At 36.2% G+C, this 19,482-nt stretch overlaps 1 protein-coding gene across 1 annotated transcript in view; it reads left to right on the top strand.

Moving 5' to 3' along the window:
* Nucleotides 1-19,482, top strand: part of MALRD1 (MAM and LDL receptor class A domain containing 1) — a 224,265-nt gene that overhangs the window by 19,034 nt on the left and 185,749 nt on the right. Inside the window, exons 8-11 of the mRNA XM_008492748.2 lie at nucleotides 3,376-3,533; nucleotides 9,051-9,143; nucleotides 10,443-10,650; nucleotides 18,975-19,121. Coding sequence (XP_008490970.2) covers nucleotides 3,376-3,533; nucleotides 9,051-9,143; nucleotides 10,443-10,650; nucleotides 18,975-19,121 — 606 coding nt within the window. The remainder of the gene's footprint in view (nucleotides 1-3,375; nucleotides 3,534-9,050; nucleotides 9,144-10,442; nucleotides 10,651-18,974; nucleotides 19,122-19,482) is intronic.

The following is a 19,482-nucleotide window of genomic DNA, read 5'->3' as shown; positions in this document are numbered from 1 at the left end:
GTGCTTCCGTATCATAAAGAAAAAAACCAAAACCTGTGGGAATTAATAAGCATCAAAACAACAGAGAATTTCATGTTTACTATAGGAAAGTATTGAAGAATCTGAACTGTGACTGCTCACCTCAATGCATTCAGCATTTCTATTCATGCAGATTTGTGGAGGCATAAATGAAGGGGCTGAATATTAAATGAAATTCTGAAAAACTAAAGAAATGGTATGCAAGCTGCACTAATACCATGCTTGAGAGAGCAAATTTGCAATGCAAATACAGCTTCACTAAGCTTAAGTTTCTGATTTTGATCAAAGCTTTCACTACAAAATAGAAGAGGTGTAAGGAACTAAATTATATCTCAGAAGTCTAGACAATTATATTTTTAAAGAAAGGATTGCTTATAGGCTTTGAATAATCCTCCTTTCCTGGCATTCTTAAATTTAATAAAATATTTTCTGTCCTTGGCACACTTTTTTTTTCTTTGTTCTTTCTCTTATTGCTTCTTTTCTCTTGTGTTATATTGATAAATTTTTCTCTTTATTTCTCTAGTGTTGAAACCTTCTTATAAAGGTTTGACATTCTCCTGCAACACTGTTCAGGAAATATTTTGTTGTTTTATTCTTAATTGATATTTCCAGCATGCTATGTGGTTTCCATAGCTCACTCTCCTTACACTTGATTAATCTAGTTTCCTACATCTGGAGTAACAATTCTTTAATTACAAAATTAATTAAACTATTTCTCTGCATAATAAAAACAAAGATTATGAGATGCAAAAAGTAATTGAAAGAAGCACCAACATTTCAGATAAGTAATGGTAAAAATCTCTCAAGTCAAAACACGGAAAAACAACAAAATCATTAAATTGTGTGAGTTGAGTTCATTAAAACTGCATAGAATGAAGGCGATGGTCATTCATTTTGACCTCTTCTTTCCTCAAAATGGCTGAGTTGGGAAGGTTGTAGGGTACTATTTAGAGACTGAATGACTGGAAAGAGGACTTTTTTAAAACAAAAATGTCTCCTTTGTGACTCAGTTTAATTGAAGGCTCAGTTTTACTTTAAAATCATTAGCATAGATTCAAAGTCATGTATTCTGTGAAATACGAAACTCGTGAATTAAAGCAGGAGTAGCAAAATATTTGAGTCTAAAAATTATTAGTGTAGAGCCAAAAAGTTAAATATTAATAGACGTTGAATTTTCTTTGTAAAAGGGTACAGGCAGGTTCACTATTTCACCCCAACTGTAGAATGAGACTGGGTCACCTCAGAATTCAGAAGCTTCTGGTTAAGCTGTATTGCTGCCACTGGCTGATCTTTCCACTGGACTTCAAGCCTTTGCTTACAACAGTCAAAATTTTTGTTCAGAACTGAAAGAAACAACGTCTGTCTAAAATCTGATTAAGCGGTCACATGGGAAAAAGTAAAAGGATTTATGGAAAGATATTAGAATCTACACTTTTGTCCTGGCAGCAATCCCAGAATCTCTTGCCAGAAACACATGCATCTCTTGCCTTGATAGCCCTACTACCACATTGGCAGAAATTAAGGGGCTTTTCTGGGTTTCCTGTTCTACTTTTAAAACAATGGGGAATTTTAACTCTTCAGAAGCAGAAAGCCATGAAAATTTGGGAGAACAAGAAGTAAAAGTCAGAGCATAAACGCTATAACATGCTATGCAGTTCTTGGGCTGAGGGAAATTCAAACCTTAGAGAACAGCTGCAAAATTTATAACAAATTAAAGAAAAATGTTCTTAATACCATTAATCTTTAGAAAACTATGTAATAGATATTGGCTAAAGGTAATAATAATAAAAAAATCACTGGGAGAGGGAAAAGAGCTGAGTAGATTAGCATAGTTTATTGCTTGTCCAGTTAAACTGACATAGTTCTACTTTTACAGGCTATAAGGAGGGAATATTAATAGTGATAAAAATCAGTATTTTCAGGACAAGAGTTTCTGAAGTTTTCATTTCCAAAAGTAAGCCTCCATGTGTCTCAGAAGCATTCAAAATACTTGCATAAAACATATTTCCTAAAGAAATATGTCCCTTTGTGGACTAATGATTTTTCTATGTATTTCATAGAACTTTTGTTCATCTACTGTTGTTTACTTGCTTTCTTATCTAAGAAATCATGTCAGCTCCACTTTGTTTTTAAAGTTTCAGAGCTTAATTTGAAAGAGGGAAAGGAAGGTTAATTATTACTAAGTTCAGAAAAGAAAATTAGTTGGGTTTATAACCAGAGAATTCTGAAGTTAAAGAACAGACAGCATAAATTCTAATGTTGTTTCATATTTCTCTTCTACACAGGAAGTAACCATAAGCGTGTATGTTCTTTGTTGGTCTCTGTCAAAGGGAATCCTGGGTTAAATCTGTAATATTTCCTTATAAGAAGGTTAGCTGCTGTGGCATGAAATTACAAACTTCATTGGAATTAAGTTGCAATGCAGAGTAAATTGGCAACAAAAGGAAAAGGATGTGAACATGAAGAAAAAGTGAAAGTTTTCGTTGTGAAATGGGACTTTATCCCTTCAGCTTGAAACAATTTAGCAGCTGCATTTGAGATAAGTTGTATTTACAGGCATGAACAAAGAAATAGTGGACTTAAGACCTCTAATCATTCCTTGTTTATTATTTTAACAACTGCTCCAGAAAACAGAAAAATATTCAGTTATTCAGGAGGGACAAAAAGACCGATATGTTTGATGAAAAGTATTTAGCCTTTTTATTCCTGACAAATAAGATACTGTTGAGAGAATAGAATATTCTTGTGGATCTCTGTAGGAATGCTTTTATAAGGGGCAGTAGGTGAAGAAGAGCACAAATTGCTTTTCTGTTTCAGATGGAAACACAATATACTTTTAACATTTTAATGTAGAAATTCTGGATGAGAAGAAAGACCTTGATTACACAGTAAAGGTGCTATTGCCTCCTGTAGCAGTGAAGGCTAGAATTGTTTTTTTTAATTTTGGAAGAGCCTACAGAACTCTTGCTGTAAAAAGCACATTTATTTGAACCATAAAGAAAGAAGTAGTTAACCCCAGATTCCAAATATTTTTGTGATTTGGTACCATTGCTTAGGTATGGCTTTAAATGCAAGGAGGCTGTGCTGAATTTGGGACTGCTTACAGCTTTTTATGTGAAAGGTAACAACTTCAAGATATTAAGAACTTATGTAACTCTTGATTAGTGGGACTACCTCAGAGTCAAGATAAGATTTATATCTTTGTAATAGGAAACAATTTCATGATACCCAAATATGATCATATTCTGTTGTTGCTGGGATGGGTCCATGGTTTAATCAGGAAAACAACAACAAAAAATAGTATTTTGTGAAAAAGTACACTTTTTTGTTTGGTTTATTTTTGTTTTTGCTTTCCAGGCCATTTTGAGTGGTTAGATGCTGACAACAATGCATTATATAGAAGCACTTATCTTAACAGCTCCATGTGTCATTGCTCCAGCAAGAATTGCTATTTTCAGTTTCATTACTCCATGGCAGATAGCAGCATTCTCAAGGCAGTACTATTTACTAATCAGGTAAGAAGAAACCTGCATTCATTATCAAAGGGTAAAGATACAGCAGCCCAGGTGTTACCAGCCAAAATGCAAAGAAATGTGCCTGATAACACCTGCCTGCCCCCTAAGGTAGTTTGTGCAAAACAATAACTTGGTGTTCTTTCACTGATCTGTGCAATTGTAAAACCTGGGTATTTGCCATCTCAGCTATAAACTAATTTGGTGGGTGAATGTTCTGCAATAAGACTTCAAGGACAGACCTCAGCTGTTACAGTATTAAATAATTTGGGGATTTCAGGGGGAAAATCTATACTAATAGCTTGTCTAGCTTTCTTCATGTTTTGGAAATGAGAAAATAAGTGCTTTTCTCTATGGAGACACAGAAAAAAGGTAAGTTTATGGCTCAGGATGTTTGGAAAGCTCTTGCTTTCCTTCTTGCTTCTTGCAAACTTCTTGCAAACCTGTCTTGGTTTGCCTATGATTTAGAGCAATATTTTTCCTATTATTCCACCTATTAATAGATAAAATAGCCATATTAAACTGAAGCACAAATGCCAGCTGAACAATGATAACTGCTTCCATCTTTCTTACCTCCCTTTCCTTGTGGAGGCTTTCTGCTTTTAGAATGTTCCCTTTTGAAAGTCTTGTTTAATAACTTAATATTGAAGCTATTGTACTGCTACTTAATGAACTCAAGAGCAGCAGTACAGCTCGTCTTATTAAGTTAATGGCTCTCTTATCTTGATCTTGGAGTTGAATTACTCTCACCCAACAATACAGGTATTTAAAAAGACAGATTCACTTCATTCACAAAGATAAGATGCAAAAAAACGTTCCTGAATTGTAACACTACGAAGTGGTCTAAATGTAGGAAATGGTAATGGAAATACCTTTTTTCATTCCCACTGTGTCTTCAAGTATTCATGTAAACAATTCCAGGCTCTTTCTCATTGTTCATTTATAAAAGGGAATAGTATTTTTCTTTGACCCATTACTGTATCAGGGAAATGTAACATAATCAGTGTTCTGACCAGAATGTGTGGAGATCTGCACTACAGTGCTTGCCAATAAATTCCCATGTACAACTCCCATGGCAACCTTGTGACAAAAATAAATCCCTTCAAGCCATATTTAAGACTTCTTAAAATGAAATGAAGGGAGGGGTACCTTTTACACATTTTGCTACTGAATCATTAGGTTGTCTCTGAAAAGCAAATGAATCTTCAAAACAAGTCAAATATTGATACATAGGAATGAAAGGCAGGTACTGATTCTGACCCTGGAAAATGTAAGGGTTGCTCTCCTGGAGGCTGCTGTTCAAAATAAGGTCTTAATTGTAAGGTCTGGCACATTGCAGGTTCCCTTCATGCTTTTTCCTATTTTTTATGGTCAGAACTTCTTATTACACTTAACCCTCACTATGTCCCCATGCTGACAGGCCTGACACAAATGGGGACTGAAATATATTTAATGTACATTTTCAGTACTGTTCTTAGAGAACTAGAAGCACAGATGTTGCAAATGTATCCCTACTTTTCTCACCATTTCAGAAGACATAAAAGATGAGTGATCATATTTTCTAATATAGAGGGTTTGACATAAATTGGAAGAGAAGAAATTCAAAATGTTCTTGGGTTTGAAGAAGGATAAGGAAAATGGACTGTGTTCATCAACAGCAACCTGTTATTGACTTATATTTAACTTGCAGTGCATGGTAATCTGCAGGTTTTCCTGCTTAATTGATGGGCTAGCAAAGCTGACCTTCATTAAAGACTACTGCATTTGTTAATTCGGTTTTTCTTTCCTGACAGTGATTCATTTGTCTTTGAATTTTGCCTTAGTGGTTTGAAACTGTTTTTTGCATACAGACATGATCTTAAATTATAATTATGTCCTTCAGAGTGCTTGTTAGTTCTCCCAGTGTAACGTTATCCAGTTTTTTTTTTTAAATTTTCAATTTTATTCCACTGTTGAAATAGGTGGTCAGCTCTATAATTATGTCACTCCCTGGAACAGACAGATGCAGAGTGGTTTTTTAAGTTTCTTTTAGTTTTATAGAAAACTATTGACATCTATTTTAAATAAGGTTACACTCCTCTTTGTACATCCTCTTTGTACATCCATTTTACAGTAATTCTATCAATATTGAATCTCTTAAATTTGCTTCAAAAACATCCTATGAAATTATGCTAAAAGCTTTAATAAAATAATGTCTATTTTTTAAAGGCTGTTTACTATGAAAAAAAAATAGCACATTGACTGAAATTGCTCCTTGTCAGAAGCAGCTAATCTAAGTTTCTGCCTTTCTAATTCTCTAGCTGCTTACAAAATTATTGTTAGCAATGTGTTCCAGTGTCTTAATGAGTTAGCTTTCAGCTGATTGGCTATAATCTCATAGACTGTTTTTTTTTTTTCCCCCCTTGACTGTAATATATTATATCTCCTTTGTTCTTTTGGTTCTCTACTTCTCCACATATTCTCCCCAGGTTCTCAGTTATTTGTTAATAGTCAGATACCCCTCCCATTATGTCACTTTTGGCTAAAACTTTCTGATTCTCTTCCAATTTCAGGAATTCTAGCTTGTATGTATATACATATGTATATTTAATATTGTCTGTCTGGTTCATGTTTGCCTTTAAATTTGGCAATATTAACTGTTTCTACTAACATAAAATATTAACAATATTAGATTTTTATTGACTGTTGGACAAATTTTATACTTCTCTGAAAACTGAAACTGAAGAAGAGAATGTTGACTTTAGTCTCTCATTTGCCCTTCATTACTTGCTCATTCCTCCCATTAAACAATGGGTTGATGTATCTTCCTTTTATCTTCTTAATCCTTACACCATGTATGGCTTACAAATCAGACAAAAATGAAGCAATAACATATAATTTTAAGTGATGTTTCTATGTGCAAGCACATTTTTACCCTGATGCACTAACTTTTCTTTAAGTGTTCAGCAACACTTGCAAAAACCATTAAAGTACACACCTCTGCAGATGTCAAAGGTGATCCATTAATCATTGTGAAAGGGACAAGTAAGTTTATTTTCTAAATTACTCTCTGAAACTAATGAAGGTACAAAATTAAATGTGGTTGCACGGCAATTAATATTTATGTAGAGAACTGTCAGAAAATAAAAAGTCGTAGTTTATAAATGGTGTTGATAAGAAAAAGTCATGATTCTCTTCCATCCTGCAAAGCTGAGAAACATTATCTCAAAAAAGCATTGCAGGGAAAAGAAAATATTCTTTCCCAATTTAGCTTTACAAAAAATGTTTATAGATAGTAATATATCACAATAAGAGGATAGAGTGAAAGTATTTTGAGGAACTGTTCCCCTGTATCACCAAAGTAAATCTTGAAAGAAAGTAATGGAAAAGCAATTCATTCAACATTTTAAAGAAGACAAGAGACACAAGGAAGGTGCTAGAGGGTTAAACCATTTCTGTGAAAGAGGTGAAAGAATCTGGCAAGCAGGAAGGGTGCTATACAGAAAACCTTGCAAGAAAGGGAAATAACACCATTGTCTTATTAGAGCTGCATGAAATCAGAGAATAATGTCTGCTGCATGGAACAATAGCCAGTTTAAAAAGCTTTTGCACCTGGGATGACTGAAATCTTCCAGTGTAAAAAACAGCCCTGTCTGTGTTTGGGCACATGCAGAGAAAACTCAAATTTATTGCTACGAGCAGAGCTGTGGAGAAAGATGGTCATGGGGATGGGTGCCTAAGCTGTTATTGACTATGAACTAAATTATAGGATCCATATGCATCCAAAAAAACTACATATGGAGTGTTCCCACAAGCTACAGAAATTTATTTGGAGGGTTCACATACATACTGGTGGGGGGAATGTGTTCACCCCCAGATACATTAACTTAAACATTTCTAAAAGCCAGTTTAACCACAGGCTGTGGTTTTAACCTGCTATGCACTATGGCTCCTTGCACATCATCCTTTTCTGTGTCTTATGTGTGGCAATTGTAGGATAATAACATTAATAGGTTTCTTATGGAAGATGAATTAGCAAAATGAAGCAATTTTTATGCAGAATGAAGTGTCCTTGGCAATGAAAGAATTTTTGCTGAATTTCTAGCACATGAACAAATTAACAAGTACTTACATCCTATACTGATGTGGAAACTCACAGCTGACTTTTTTTTCTGAAATCAAGCATATATCAGATTTGATATTTGATGTTACTCAGTGTTTGGAGTAAAAGTATTGGCTTAGCCATGTCTTGCAGTTTTCCAAACCTGATTTTTAAACACATATTCAATAGAGATTTAGTCCTCTAGCTTTGTCAATGTGCCATTACAGTTGAAGTTTTAGTAGGAAATGAGCATAAGTAATTGGCTACTTGTCAAAAGTCATATCAGTGTTTGGTTTGCTCAGCCTCTTAGTCTACCAAGTAGTAGGCAGCACTTACCTCCTCTTTTTTATATTTCAGAACAGGAAAAAAAGGGAACTGTCCTTGTCTATAGTTTTGATAACCTTTAACATAGCTATCATATTCCCTTTTATTAATCTCCTAGAAGGTATTATTTTAATCCTTTCAATTCCTCCATGCCCTGGACTTTCCATTTCTCTTATTCTAATTTGCATCTTTTTCTGAACTGCATCTTTTTCAGTAATATCCTTTATGGAAAGGCATGACAGGTACCTTGCACTGTGTCCTGCAAGACTTCTCACTATTGATACTTGTTAGTCTGATTGTATGTAGAGTCTCAATTAACTTTGTATGCATAACCTAAATTAATTTTCCTACATTTTTTTTCTTTCCTATTTTTCTTTATTTTGGAGCTGTCTCTTGAAGAGATTTTATTTATGAATATGAAGTTCACATTGCTACATTTCTTTTCTTTACACTGGCCTCAGCATGTTCCAGTTGGGATCATGACCAGAAGCAGAATGAGTATGAGGGTTTTTTGGTGAGATTATTAAATCAAAAGGACTTGGAGTGGTTGCATAAAGGGAGCCTTACCATACTTGGCTCTCTTGCTGTTATCTTCAAGAGATAGAGTGAACATGGGGATTGAGGTAACACAGAACATCACTAGGACTTATTAGTACTTTACTTGCTTCCTTTACAAATTAGAGAAAAAAAAATAAATTAGCACAGTTGATTTCATTGGGTTGTCGAGTTAAGTTCTAGGAAAAATTAAATGTAATTATACCATAAACAGTTATTTCCGAAAAATAAATTAATGTAAACATGGAAACATGTTGTTGAACTTAGCAATAGCACAATCTTATTATACATATTAATTCACTTTAGTTCTTTCAAGCTGACTCCTGATAATTTTATGATTAACCTGTTCTATCACAGTAAACATGTATTTTTTCTCCTCTCACCTATGGAATCTGTCTGCAGAGATTGTAAATGAATGTAAAGCTGTATTCCCTCACATGGAGCAAATTAGAATATAGTGCTCTTTTGGGTAGGATATGAAAAGAAGGGCAAAAAGTGTCCTTGATAATGAAGAGGGGAGTAAAAACTGGGTGTATAACATTGTACTCTACATTTTACAGGCTGAACATATCCTGTGGGAAAAAACCATCACAACTAATAAGGAATGGGTCAAAGTGGATATACAGCTACCAGCAGGACTAGAAAAAGTAAAGGTATGATCATTTTTGAGAATCTTATAGTTTATAGAACTTCTAGAAAACTTAACAACTTGTTAGCATGAGATGTACCCTGAAGGGCTTGCTCTTCTCTGCTTCAGTGTGGGTAAAGCTCTGGCAGTAGCTCAACAAAACATCAAAAGAAACATCATGTGTTGAAGCACCTGGTCTTTGAGTATGCAAGAAAATGAATACAAATCTCAACATATTTTAAGAGTTCAGTTATCTGAGTCCATCTCAGGTATTACCAATTCATTTAGTGAGATGTTGTGAATGACATCTGTGGAATTTCAGTGGAATGATGTAAATTAATAATTGTGTGAAAATATCTTTCCCTTGAATTTGAAGGCATAGAGAGGAATTCAAATTTCTGTCTAAAATTAATTAAAAGTTTGTGGTTTAAGTAATTTTACATTTTAAATTATTGCAATAGTTCTTTATAGTAACATATTTTACCATCTCAGCAATCAGCTGAAAATGTAATCTTTGTGAAGGAACAAAGTCTGCCCTCTGAAGTCCTTGACATTTTCATATATGTTAGAATGAATGCATTTCAACAAGCTTGTAAGTTCCAAGTGCCTGTTGTTGGCTGTGTCTACTTTTCCCACAAGAACAAGTCTGAATGAAAAAACCAGATGTATAATAAGACTTATAGTATTTAAAGATAGATTTTAAAAAAGGATACTGACGTTGTATGTATACATATAAAAAAACAACCCTATGCATACTTTGTACAAAGAGGGAAAGGAACTCTTGTGCTTAGGGAAGGAAAGATACTATCTTTAATTACGTGGCAATGTAATGTTTTCAGCATAGCATTCTGTTATTTGAACTAGTCAAGAATGGATATCATTAAAAGGGTTTTATAATTTTGTAGAAATTGTGTCTAGCGGAAGCCAATGGCACACATAAATTTTAGGAAGAAAAATGCCTCTTGAGATTTCAATCCAGGCTTCAGGTAGCATGTCAGAGACTTCTGCTTATCCCTTTGTCCTTCCTTTCTCTTTTGTTGCAAACTCTTGTTTTTGTTGTTTTGTTTTATTTTTTTTTTTTAATAAGGCTCCGTTGTAACTTCATTCTTGGAATTTGTGAAGCCTTTTTAGATGAAAATTTTAAAGAAATTCAGTGTGAGGAAGTAATAAAAAAAATCAGTTTCCGATTTGAAATTCATCATAGTTTTGAAATGGAAACTATCCAGTGCTTTTTACACATAGAGCATTACTGTTTAATGGAAATAAAAATGTATTTCTCTCTGTTGTCTGTCAATGCTAATATTTCAACTGTAAAAATCCACAGCTTATGTTTAAAGGAACTCTCCAGAACAGGGCAGGTTTCATCTGTCTGAAAAGCATCCAGCTTTTGGATACTGCACCACCAGAGCCACCCAGTTTCAGCTCATTAGAAGGATTCACCCGCATGGATAGGGAGCCCACACACCCTGGATCCACCTGTGACTCTCACCCAGATTGTTCTGAGGGCAGTGATGAGGATCCAGCAACCTGCTGTAAGTAAATTGCATTGTTTTACAGCATTTTTGTACTGAAAAGTATTGTGAAATCTACGTGGATCTATCCAAGACATGGCTAAAAAACTTAGTTATTGCTTATATGGCTTCTGTTAACCAGAATATTTAATAATGTACATGTTAGAGACAGTATTTATAGCATTTTTTGTCACGCAGTATTCTTCTTCCCATTGCTTTCAGTTTATCTGTCTGGCCTCATCAATATGTTTTGAATTTAAAAAATTTGTTAAGTATCTGCAGAAAAGCAAGATTTTGCATACTTGACATACACACATACATACATGTTCCATACACACAACTTTTTTAACCTCCACTTAGCTAGTTTGAGAGGGATTGAAATCTGCCTTGGTGTTTGTTGTTTGAACACTTTTCTAATTTGTGAAGGAACAAAGAATATTTTCTAATTGGCTATGAGTTCTTTTCAGAAAATTTGTTAGGTAACATGATATTTTCACGGTTATTCAAATCACCATACAAATAAGCTACAGTTCAGGAGCTATATTTTCATCATAATATTTTCAACTGAATGTAACTTTGCTTAGAAGTCACAGTTTCTACTATACAATTGAGAGAAAAAATAAAATTACTGGAAGATGTCTTCAATAATTCTGAACCATTTTAAAGCTTCATGTGAAAGTCGCTTTAGAAGCTGCATTTCTCCTAAAATTAATATTATAGGACATGCATCTATATATACTTTTCTTTGTGGTACTAACACTTAATTCTATTTTAGATTAAAATTGTCCATATATTTCAGATATTGGTAATGATATACATTGCTGCTGGATGATGAAAATTAAAATTTGTAGTATCCCTCAGGATGTCAAGTGAAGGACACAGATAATGTTTTATTTTCAGATTTCATGAGAAGATTTTAGGAACTGTTTGTGACTTTGAAGGTTTTTTTAACTCATAATCTGACCCTTTGATTTTTTTCAGAAAGCCCTGCAGGATCCAACCAGTAACATTTACAAATGTTGGAATTACCTTTTAAATAGGAAGGCTTATACTGTTTTGTAGTGAAATGAGGCAACCAGGTGCCACTAATTGCCAGTGAGTGAGCATGAGCTTGGGCTTCAGGACTCACCTTTTATTGGCCCCCTAATCCTGCTCATGCGCAGTGGGGGTCCACCCTAATTAGGCACAGGTGGGCTTGACACAAGCTCATGCCACTCCCTGGCAATTAGTGACACCTGGTTGCCTCATTTCACTACAGTTTTGTCTCTGGGTGGAATCTAATCCAACATTAAAGTCTGGAGGGGATCTGTTTACTGTTACTGTGTACATCTGTTTACTGTTTTTTACAAGACTTGACCCTGTGCTGCTAGCTCTGTGTATGTGTTGATGGGACTTCAGACTCCTCTCATGCTCAAGAGGGCTGGAACAAAAGCAAATAGTACTTTATAAAATAGACTCTGTATCTCAGCAAGGTAGCGTTCCCTCTTCGGTAACAGTCTCAGAGAATTGTGTTAAATAATGACTGGAAATATGGAAGAATAATTTTAAAATTTAAAGAAGGATGAAAAATAATTGTCCCAGTTCAAGGGTAGCTGTTAATAGTATTGCACAAAATTAAAATAAAGATAACTAAATATTTTCAAGCAAATATATTTTGCATGCAATGCATTATACTTATTTCTCTCCTGTACCTCATATATTGGACACTGTCAATGTGTAGCTGACATGAAATAACCTAGGTTTAGTCAGTGTTTTAAAGAAAAATCATCATGGGACAGTAATTTCATCATGCTCATATGAACGGATCAGAAAAACTAGAGAGTGGGTAAAAGATAACAAAGTCAGGGATCCCAACACTGTCCTTTGTGGCACCTCTAGAATCAGGGTGCTGGTGCAAGGGCACAGGAGACCCAACTAATGCAAAACCCACTTCAATAGCTTGGCCTTGAGCTGACCTGTCTGTTGCTGCCTTCACAGTTACTTGCCTTTTGTCTACCACATGGCAGTGATTCTCCACTCACTTTGTGTATTTTAATTTAAAGAAAATACCACACTCAGTTGGATCTGAGACATGAGGATTATGTACTTCACTTTGTGTTGAGGCAGTTTAAAGAGGTATCTTTCCTGGCTCACCGGGGACATTCCAGATGACTGGAAGTTGGCGAATGCCACGCTATCCACAAAAAGGGCTGGAAAGAGGACCAGGAAACTACAGGCCCATCAGCCTGACCTCAGTGCCTGGCAGGGTCATGGAGCAGATCATCCTCAGTGCAATCACACAGCACCTGCAGGATGGGCAAGGGATCAGACCCAGCCAGCACGGGTTTAGGAAGGGCAGGTCATGCCTGACCAACCTGATCTCCTTTTATGATCAGGTGACCCGCCTGGTGGATGAGGGGAAGGCTGTGAATGTGGTCTACCTGGACTTCAGCAAAGTGTTTGACACCGTTTCCCACAGCATCCTCATGAAAAAGCTGGCAGCCCGCAGCTTGGACAGGAGCACCCTGTGCTGGGTTAGGAACTGGCTGGAGGGCTGGGCCCAGAGAGTGGTGCTGAACAGGGCTGCATCCAGTTGGCAGCCAGTCACTAGTGGTGTCCCCCAGGGATCAGTGATGGGCCCAGTTCTGTTCAATATCTTCATTGATGATTTAGATGAGAGGATTGAGTCCGTCATCAGCAAATTCGCAGATGACACTAAGCTGGGGGGAAGTGTCGATCAACTGGAAGGCAGGAGGGCTCTGCAGAGGGACCTGGACAGACTGGAGAGTTGGGCTGATTCCAACGGGATGAGGTTCAACAATGCCAAGTGCCGGGTCCTGCACTTTGGCCACAACAACCCCATGCAGCGCCACAAGCTGGGGACAGAGTGGCTGGAGAGCAGCCAGGCAGAAAGGAACCTGGGAGTCTGGACTGACAGGAAGCTGAACATGAGCCAGCAGTGTGCCCAGGTGGCCAAGAAGGCCAATGGCATCCTGGCCTGTATCCGGAACAGCGTCGCCAACAGGTCCAAGGAAGTGATTCTGCCCCTGTACTCAGCGCTGGTGAGGCCACACCTCGAGTACTGTGTCCAGTTCTGGGCCCCTCAGTTTAGGAAGGATATTGAGGTCCTGGAGCAGGTCCAAAGGAGGGCAACCAGGCTGGTGAAAGGACTCAAGCACAGACCCTATGAGGAGAGGCTGAGGGAGCTGGGGCTGTTCAGCCTAAAGAAGAGGTGGCTCTGGGGAGACCTCATTGCTGCCTACAACTACCTGAAAGGAGGGTGTAGCCAGGTGGGGGTTGGTCTCTTTTGCCAGACGACTTTCAACAAGACAAGAGGACATGGTCTCAAGTTGTGCCAGGGGAAGTTTAGGCTATATATTAGAAAAAATTTCTTTACGGAGAGGGTGATCAAGCATTGGAATGGGCTGCCCAGGGAAATAGTGGATTCTTCATCCCTGGAGATATTTAAAAAGAGACTGGATGTGGCACTCAGTGCCATAGTCTAGCAACCGCAATGGTGGTTCAAGGGTTGGACTCGATGATCTCTGAGGTCCCTTCCAACTCAGCCAGTTCTATGATTCTATGATCTTTTTGTTGGAGCAGTGCAAAAATGTATACTCTCAAAATAGGATGGAAAAAGTCGCTTTTCTAAAACATTAGTAACTCATGAAAATTGAGTGTTGTTCTTCCTACTGCCTGAGAAGCAAGAAAGAAAGGAAAAAAAAAAATGCTTTCTTAAGATGGCCAATTTTAATGGCTAATATTTTCTTGGGTAGTTCATGCATTCCTTTTCAGGAAAGATGACCCTAAAAGTGGAATTTAGCTCTCAGCAGTTTGCTCAGCTTAGAAAATTCATCTTTCTGGCACTTTCTGCAGTCTTGAACAAGAGAAACCTAAGAAAAATCAACCTTTAGTTCTGTCTTTTGTTCTTTTCCTCTCATTGTGTACATTTTCCACATGATCTTGAAATTGTCTTTCATGACATTCAGAGTGTGCTACATTTATTCACATTAATTTTCAGTAATCAGTTCCTACCTGCTACATTGTGCATATTTTAGCCTCTATTATTTTAGGTATTTTAGCCTCTGTTGTTGGACACATCCTCAGTACTTTCCTTTGATGAAGTACTCTCATGTACTAATAGAGATGACGAATCTGCATGCTGAGTGAAAAAAAAGGCAGACAGCTGTTACTTAGCAATATGAAGGATTTCCCTCTTCTTTGAGGATTTTGTTTGCTTTATTATAATGGAGAAAGAAAAATGATGTTTCTCTTTGCTCATGTTAATATGGCATGAATGGTCTTATAATAATGTCATTACTATTATTAGGATTTTAGAACAACTATATATTTTACAGTGCTTCTAATACTTTGTGTTTAATTGCTCTCCATTTATATGAATATATATTTAAGTATATGAGACTTAAAAATCTCAAAAATTTAGGAAACTTGTCTAGGAAACATACACAAGTAACCACCTTCATTTGAGTAGTTTTCTTGAAATCAGTGAATCTAAGGAAGAGACAAATTATGAAATGAATGGTTTTAGTATTAAAATACACATTTCCATTTTCTGTTATTTGAGATCACTTCTAAATTTCTGATTTCACAGTGAATGATGATAAATGATCAAAACCTATGTAATATATTTTAAAAAGAGATTAAAAAGACTCCTTTCATGCTGATGCCTTTTCATTATTTTGCACCAAAAAGAAGGGAAGTTTTGCCCTAAATACCATAATAAATAATGAATATTTCAGTCACTATGCATGCTATTATTATACATTATTTATATACAACGTACACAATATGTATAAAAACATTACAAATCCCAGCAGTTTAGCAAGAAGCCTTGGAAGCACTTGCTATTTTCAAATGATGTCACACTTTGATACAGCAGTGTTTCTGGAAATTGCCTTATCAACATTCACATAGATTCAAAATGATCATGTGCTGGAACATCCTACAGTTTTTTCTGAAAAAAATATCACCTGGCATTTAGCCTAATTTAGCTCCCTTAAAGCACCCGTCTTTAACTCTGCTAGTTTTAATTTTTCATCTGTAGTATTAGCTTGACTGTATTTCATGAGATTTGTATAATTTAGTAATAGAAAATACGTAGAATAAAGGGAACCTGTATAATTTTAAAGACATGTACCTTTTATTACATTTCATTTACAGTGCAGCAATTTACACTTGCAAATCCTTGAAACCTTCTGCAGCAGATGAATTTGCATGCAAATCCTTTTTCTTACCATCCAGCTTCAAAGTACAAAGAATTTTTAAGTCTGAATACCTGGTTTACTACATATTTATATATTTTATGTGACAATTATTGTCTGTAATTGTCAGGATTTGTCCATCAGTTTTGTAAGTACATGTGGAGAAAAAAGGATGCACCTATATTATTTTCACAGGCTTCATTGGTTATGAGCACTGTGTAGTCTTTGTGTTATACCAGAACACTTAAAATAAGCATACTCTTTGCAGACCCAGGGTTTATTTGAAATTCTCCATGCACCGTGCCAGCCTGGCACCAGTCTCCTGATCCTAAGCAAGGTAATTGAGTAGTGTCAGAAGGAGATGAGGCCATTTCATCTGAGGGACTAGGGTGTTATGAGAGATCTGTCTAATGAGTTACAATAGATGGGAGTTCAGGCTAGATCACCTCTGGCCATCTGTGATCTTTCTGCATGAATCCTTTAAGAGATGATAGGTAAATATAACTAAAGGAGAACAGGTAGGGAACCTGCACAGTCAGTAAGAAGATATTTACATAGTTCTTCCCTTTGTCAAAATGACGGTAAATGTTAACCAGAAATGACAAAATATTAAAGACAAATTAATCATACAGAGGTGCTTTGGGTACAGATCATACAGAGAATTTATACCCCAAATTCCATAGGAGCCTTGTTTCTGCCACACTGGGCAAGGGTAGCAGCTCTCCTCATTCAGTGTTATTAGTCAAGGAAACACCAAGCTGCTGGAGAGACAAGCTGTGTGTTCCCAGTTGTGTTCATTTGATTGAGCTGCTGGAGTAGGAATGCAGTAGCTTAATGCATTTGCAAAGTAGTAAAGTTTAAAGCAATATTAATTGGCTGGCAGCTCAGCCTGGCTGACAAGAATGCTTTGTTTTTCCTCCAGGACGATCAAGAAGGGTTGGGATAAGTAGAGTAAGCAAGTTAAAGAAAAAAAAATCTTTTTTTGTTCATTCTTTTGCTCTTTCTTTCACATTAAAGGACAACGGAGCTGGTGTCATCAGCACATGCAAATGTTGTTTTTCGTATTGTGATAACAACTCTTGTGGTCCTAAGTACTTCTATTAAGTGAAAATAATAACTAAAAAAAATATTTTAAGATCCTGCAGTAAATACCTTATTGGCCTGTAAAATAATAAATATTAGTACCACATTGATTTCTCTTTCATACTTAAACCATATTTTAACTTTGGCCTGATATTTTCTTTTCAGGAATAGGCTTTTTGTTGCTTAGTACCCAAGAGAGTAATTTCTTTGTGTCAACATGGTTGTTCATTGATGTCTTTTTGAATATACTTTGCAGCCAGTGCAGGCAGCTTCTTATGCAAAAAGACCTTTTGCAGGGCTTAGGGTGGCCTGAGGGAAGAGATGTTTAAGCAAACAATGTTTGCCTTTTCGTGTTACATTGGTTTTCTTTAAGACTTAAGGAAAACACAGTGCCTAGAAATTGCTGGTTTGCTGTACACTAATGAATACTTAATCTGGGATGTCAAACTGCATATTACACCTTAATGTATTAGAACTGAAGACTAACTAACAAGGTACTTTGTCAACAGCATGAGAATTCTGTAATTATTGCCTTGAACAGATAAGCATGTTCCACTGAATTTAATCTATATAGTGAATCCAAATAAGAAATACTGATATTGGTGATTTGTTTCATACTTTGGGTTTAACTGCTCAAATAATCTCTTTATACCAGGAAGATCTTTTCTTTGGAGTTTTACCACCATAGTGCTTCAACAAAAATGTATTTAATTTTGGTTTTGTACAATCTGAAAACTGAAGTACTCTGTGTAATCACTTCTAGGGCTGATAAAATAGGATAAATGTGCGATGAGGTTTGGAAAATGCCGATTATAGTTCAAAAGCAATTTTTACCATTGAGATAAGTGATGCAAAGATTTAAGTGTAGCACTTGGTGATGCTGTTCTGGCTTAGGGAAGTAAACTCTTAGATCATACTAGTTTTTCTATTTAATTTAGGTCAGTTTAAATTGGTCTAATCCATACAAGTTGAGAAAATTGTATTTTAATTTACTATAAAAATTTCAAGGAGACCTTAATAATGAATACATTTAAATCTCATTTTCAAAAATAAATTAAGTGGAATCTTAATTCACCTTTACTTTCAGTAAAGCATTTAAAGCACTAAATTTTTTGCCATAATTATAATTAATTTTCCATTAAAATTCCTCTTTTAAAATATATTTTTTTTTCATAATCTATCATCAGCCTATAGAATTCTCATTTTTAACATTGCATAGTGTATCCTCTTATAGGTGGTTTCCTTCATGTCTCTGTGTCTGATTAGGAAGAGAAGTGCCTGTCTGACCTCTCTCCTGTATTATAAAACTTCTCGTGATGTGGATTTCAGTGAAAGATACCAGCACTTCTTTAAGACTATTTGTGTGTCCAAATGCAAAATATTCATAGAATAGTTTGGGTTGGAAGGAACCTTAAAGATCCTCTAGTTCCAATCCCCCTGCATGAGCAGGGACATTTCCACTATACCAATCTGCTATAAGCCAAATCCTGTCTGGATTTAAACACTCCCAGGGATGGGGCATCCACAGCCTCTCTGGGCAACCTGCACCAGTGCCTCACTCTTTTCACACTAAGGAATTTCTTTCCAATGTCTAACCTGAATTTACCCTCTCCTATTTTAAAGCTACTACCCCTTGTCCTATCACTACATGCTCTTGTGAGAAGTCTCTCTCCAGCTTTCCTGCAGACCACTTTCATGTACTGGAAAGGTCTCCCCAGAGCCTTCTCTTCTCCTGGCTGTGCAAACCCAACTCTTTCATCCTGTCCTCATAGGAGAGGTACCCCGTGTCTCTAATCATCTTTGTGGCCCTCCTCTAGACTTGCTTCAACAGCTTTGTGTCCTTTTTTTGTTGGAGACTCCAAAACTGAACACAGTACCCCAGGTGGGTCTCATGAGAGTAGACTAGAATCTACTACTAGTAGACAAAGAATCACCTCCTTTGACCTGCTGGTTTTGCTTCCTTTGCTGCAGCTCAGGGTATGGTTGGCCTGTCATTGTTCTGGCATTAGAGTGTTGCATTAAATTCAACTTAATGATCCTTTTTCATTGTTTGTATAACAGCTAATTACATTATATGTGATTTTGAGAGTGACCTCTGTGGATGGAAGCCACTAAGCCCACGTGATGCTGACTGGAACGTGATGAAAGAACAGGCTCCCCATGATAGGAGACTCTCTGGCAGAGGTCATACAAATAATACTGGACATGGTGAGATGTCTTTTTTTATTATTCTTTTCCTCCTTTCTTGATTAGTATTTTAATTGGAAATGGTGACAAGCCGATAATAAATATTTATTTTAAATAAGTGCTATATAGAACATACATAACATAGGTAGTTTTACAGAATGCTGGTCTTTGGGCAATGCACTTTCTTGGATGTTATGCTTGTTTATTATGCTTTTCTAGTAGTTTTCTGCTGGGACAAGAAATGAGCTATGAGATTTGATGCAGGCTTCAATTTTTTGAGATACTGACTTGGACTGATGTAGCTAACTTTGTTGACATTTATCACAAGTATATTCATACCAAATATTCATGCAGGGCCATTCCTAATAATATTATTTGGAAA

This window comes from Calypte anna, chromosome 2, assembly GCF_003957555.1.
Source record: "Calypte anna isolate BGI_N300 chromosome 2, bCalAnn1_v1.p, whole genome shotgun sequence".
In the NCBI taxonomy this organism is placed as follows: domain Eukaryota; kingdom Metazoa; phylum Chordata; class Aves; order Apodiformes; family Trochilidae; genus Calypte; species Calypte anna.
This window is presented reverse-complemented; position numbering and strand designations above follow the sequence as displayed.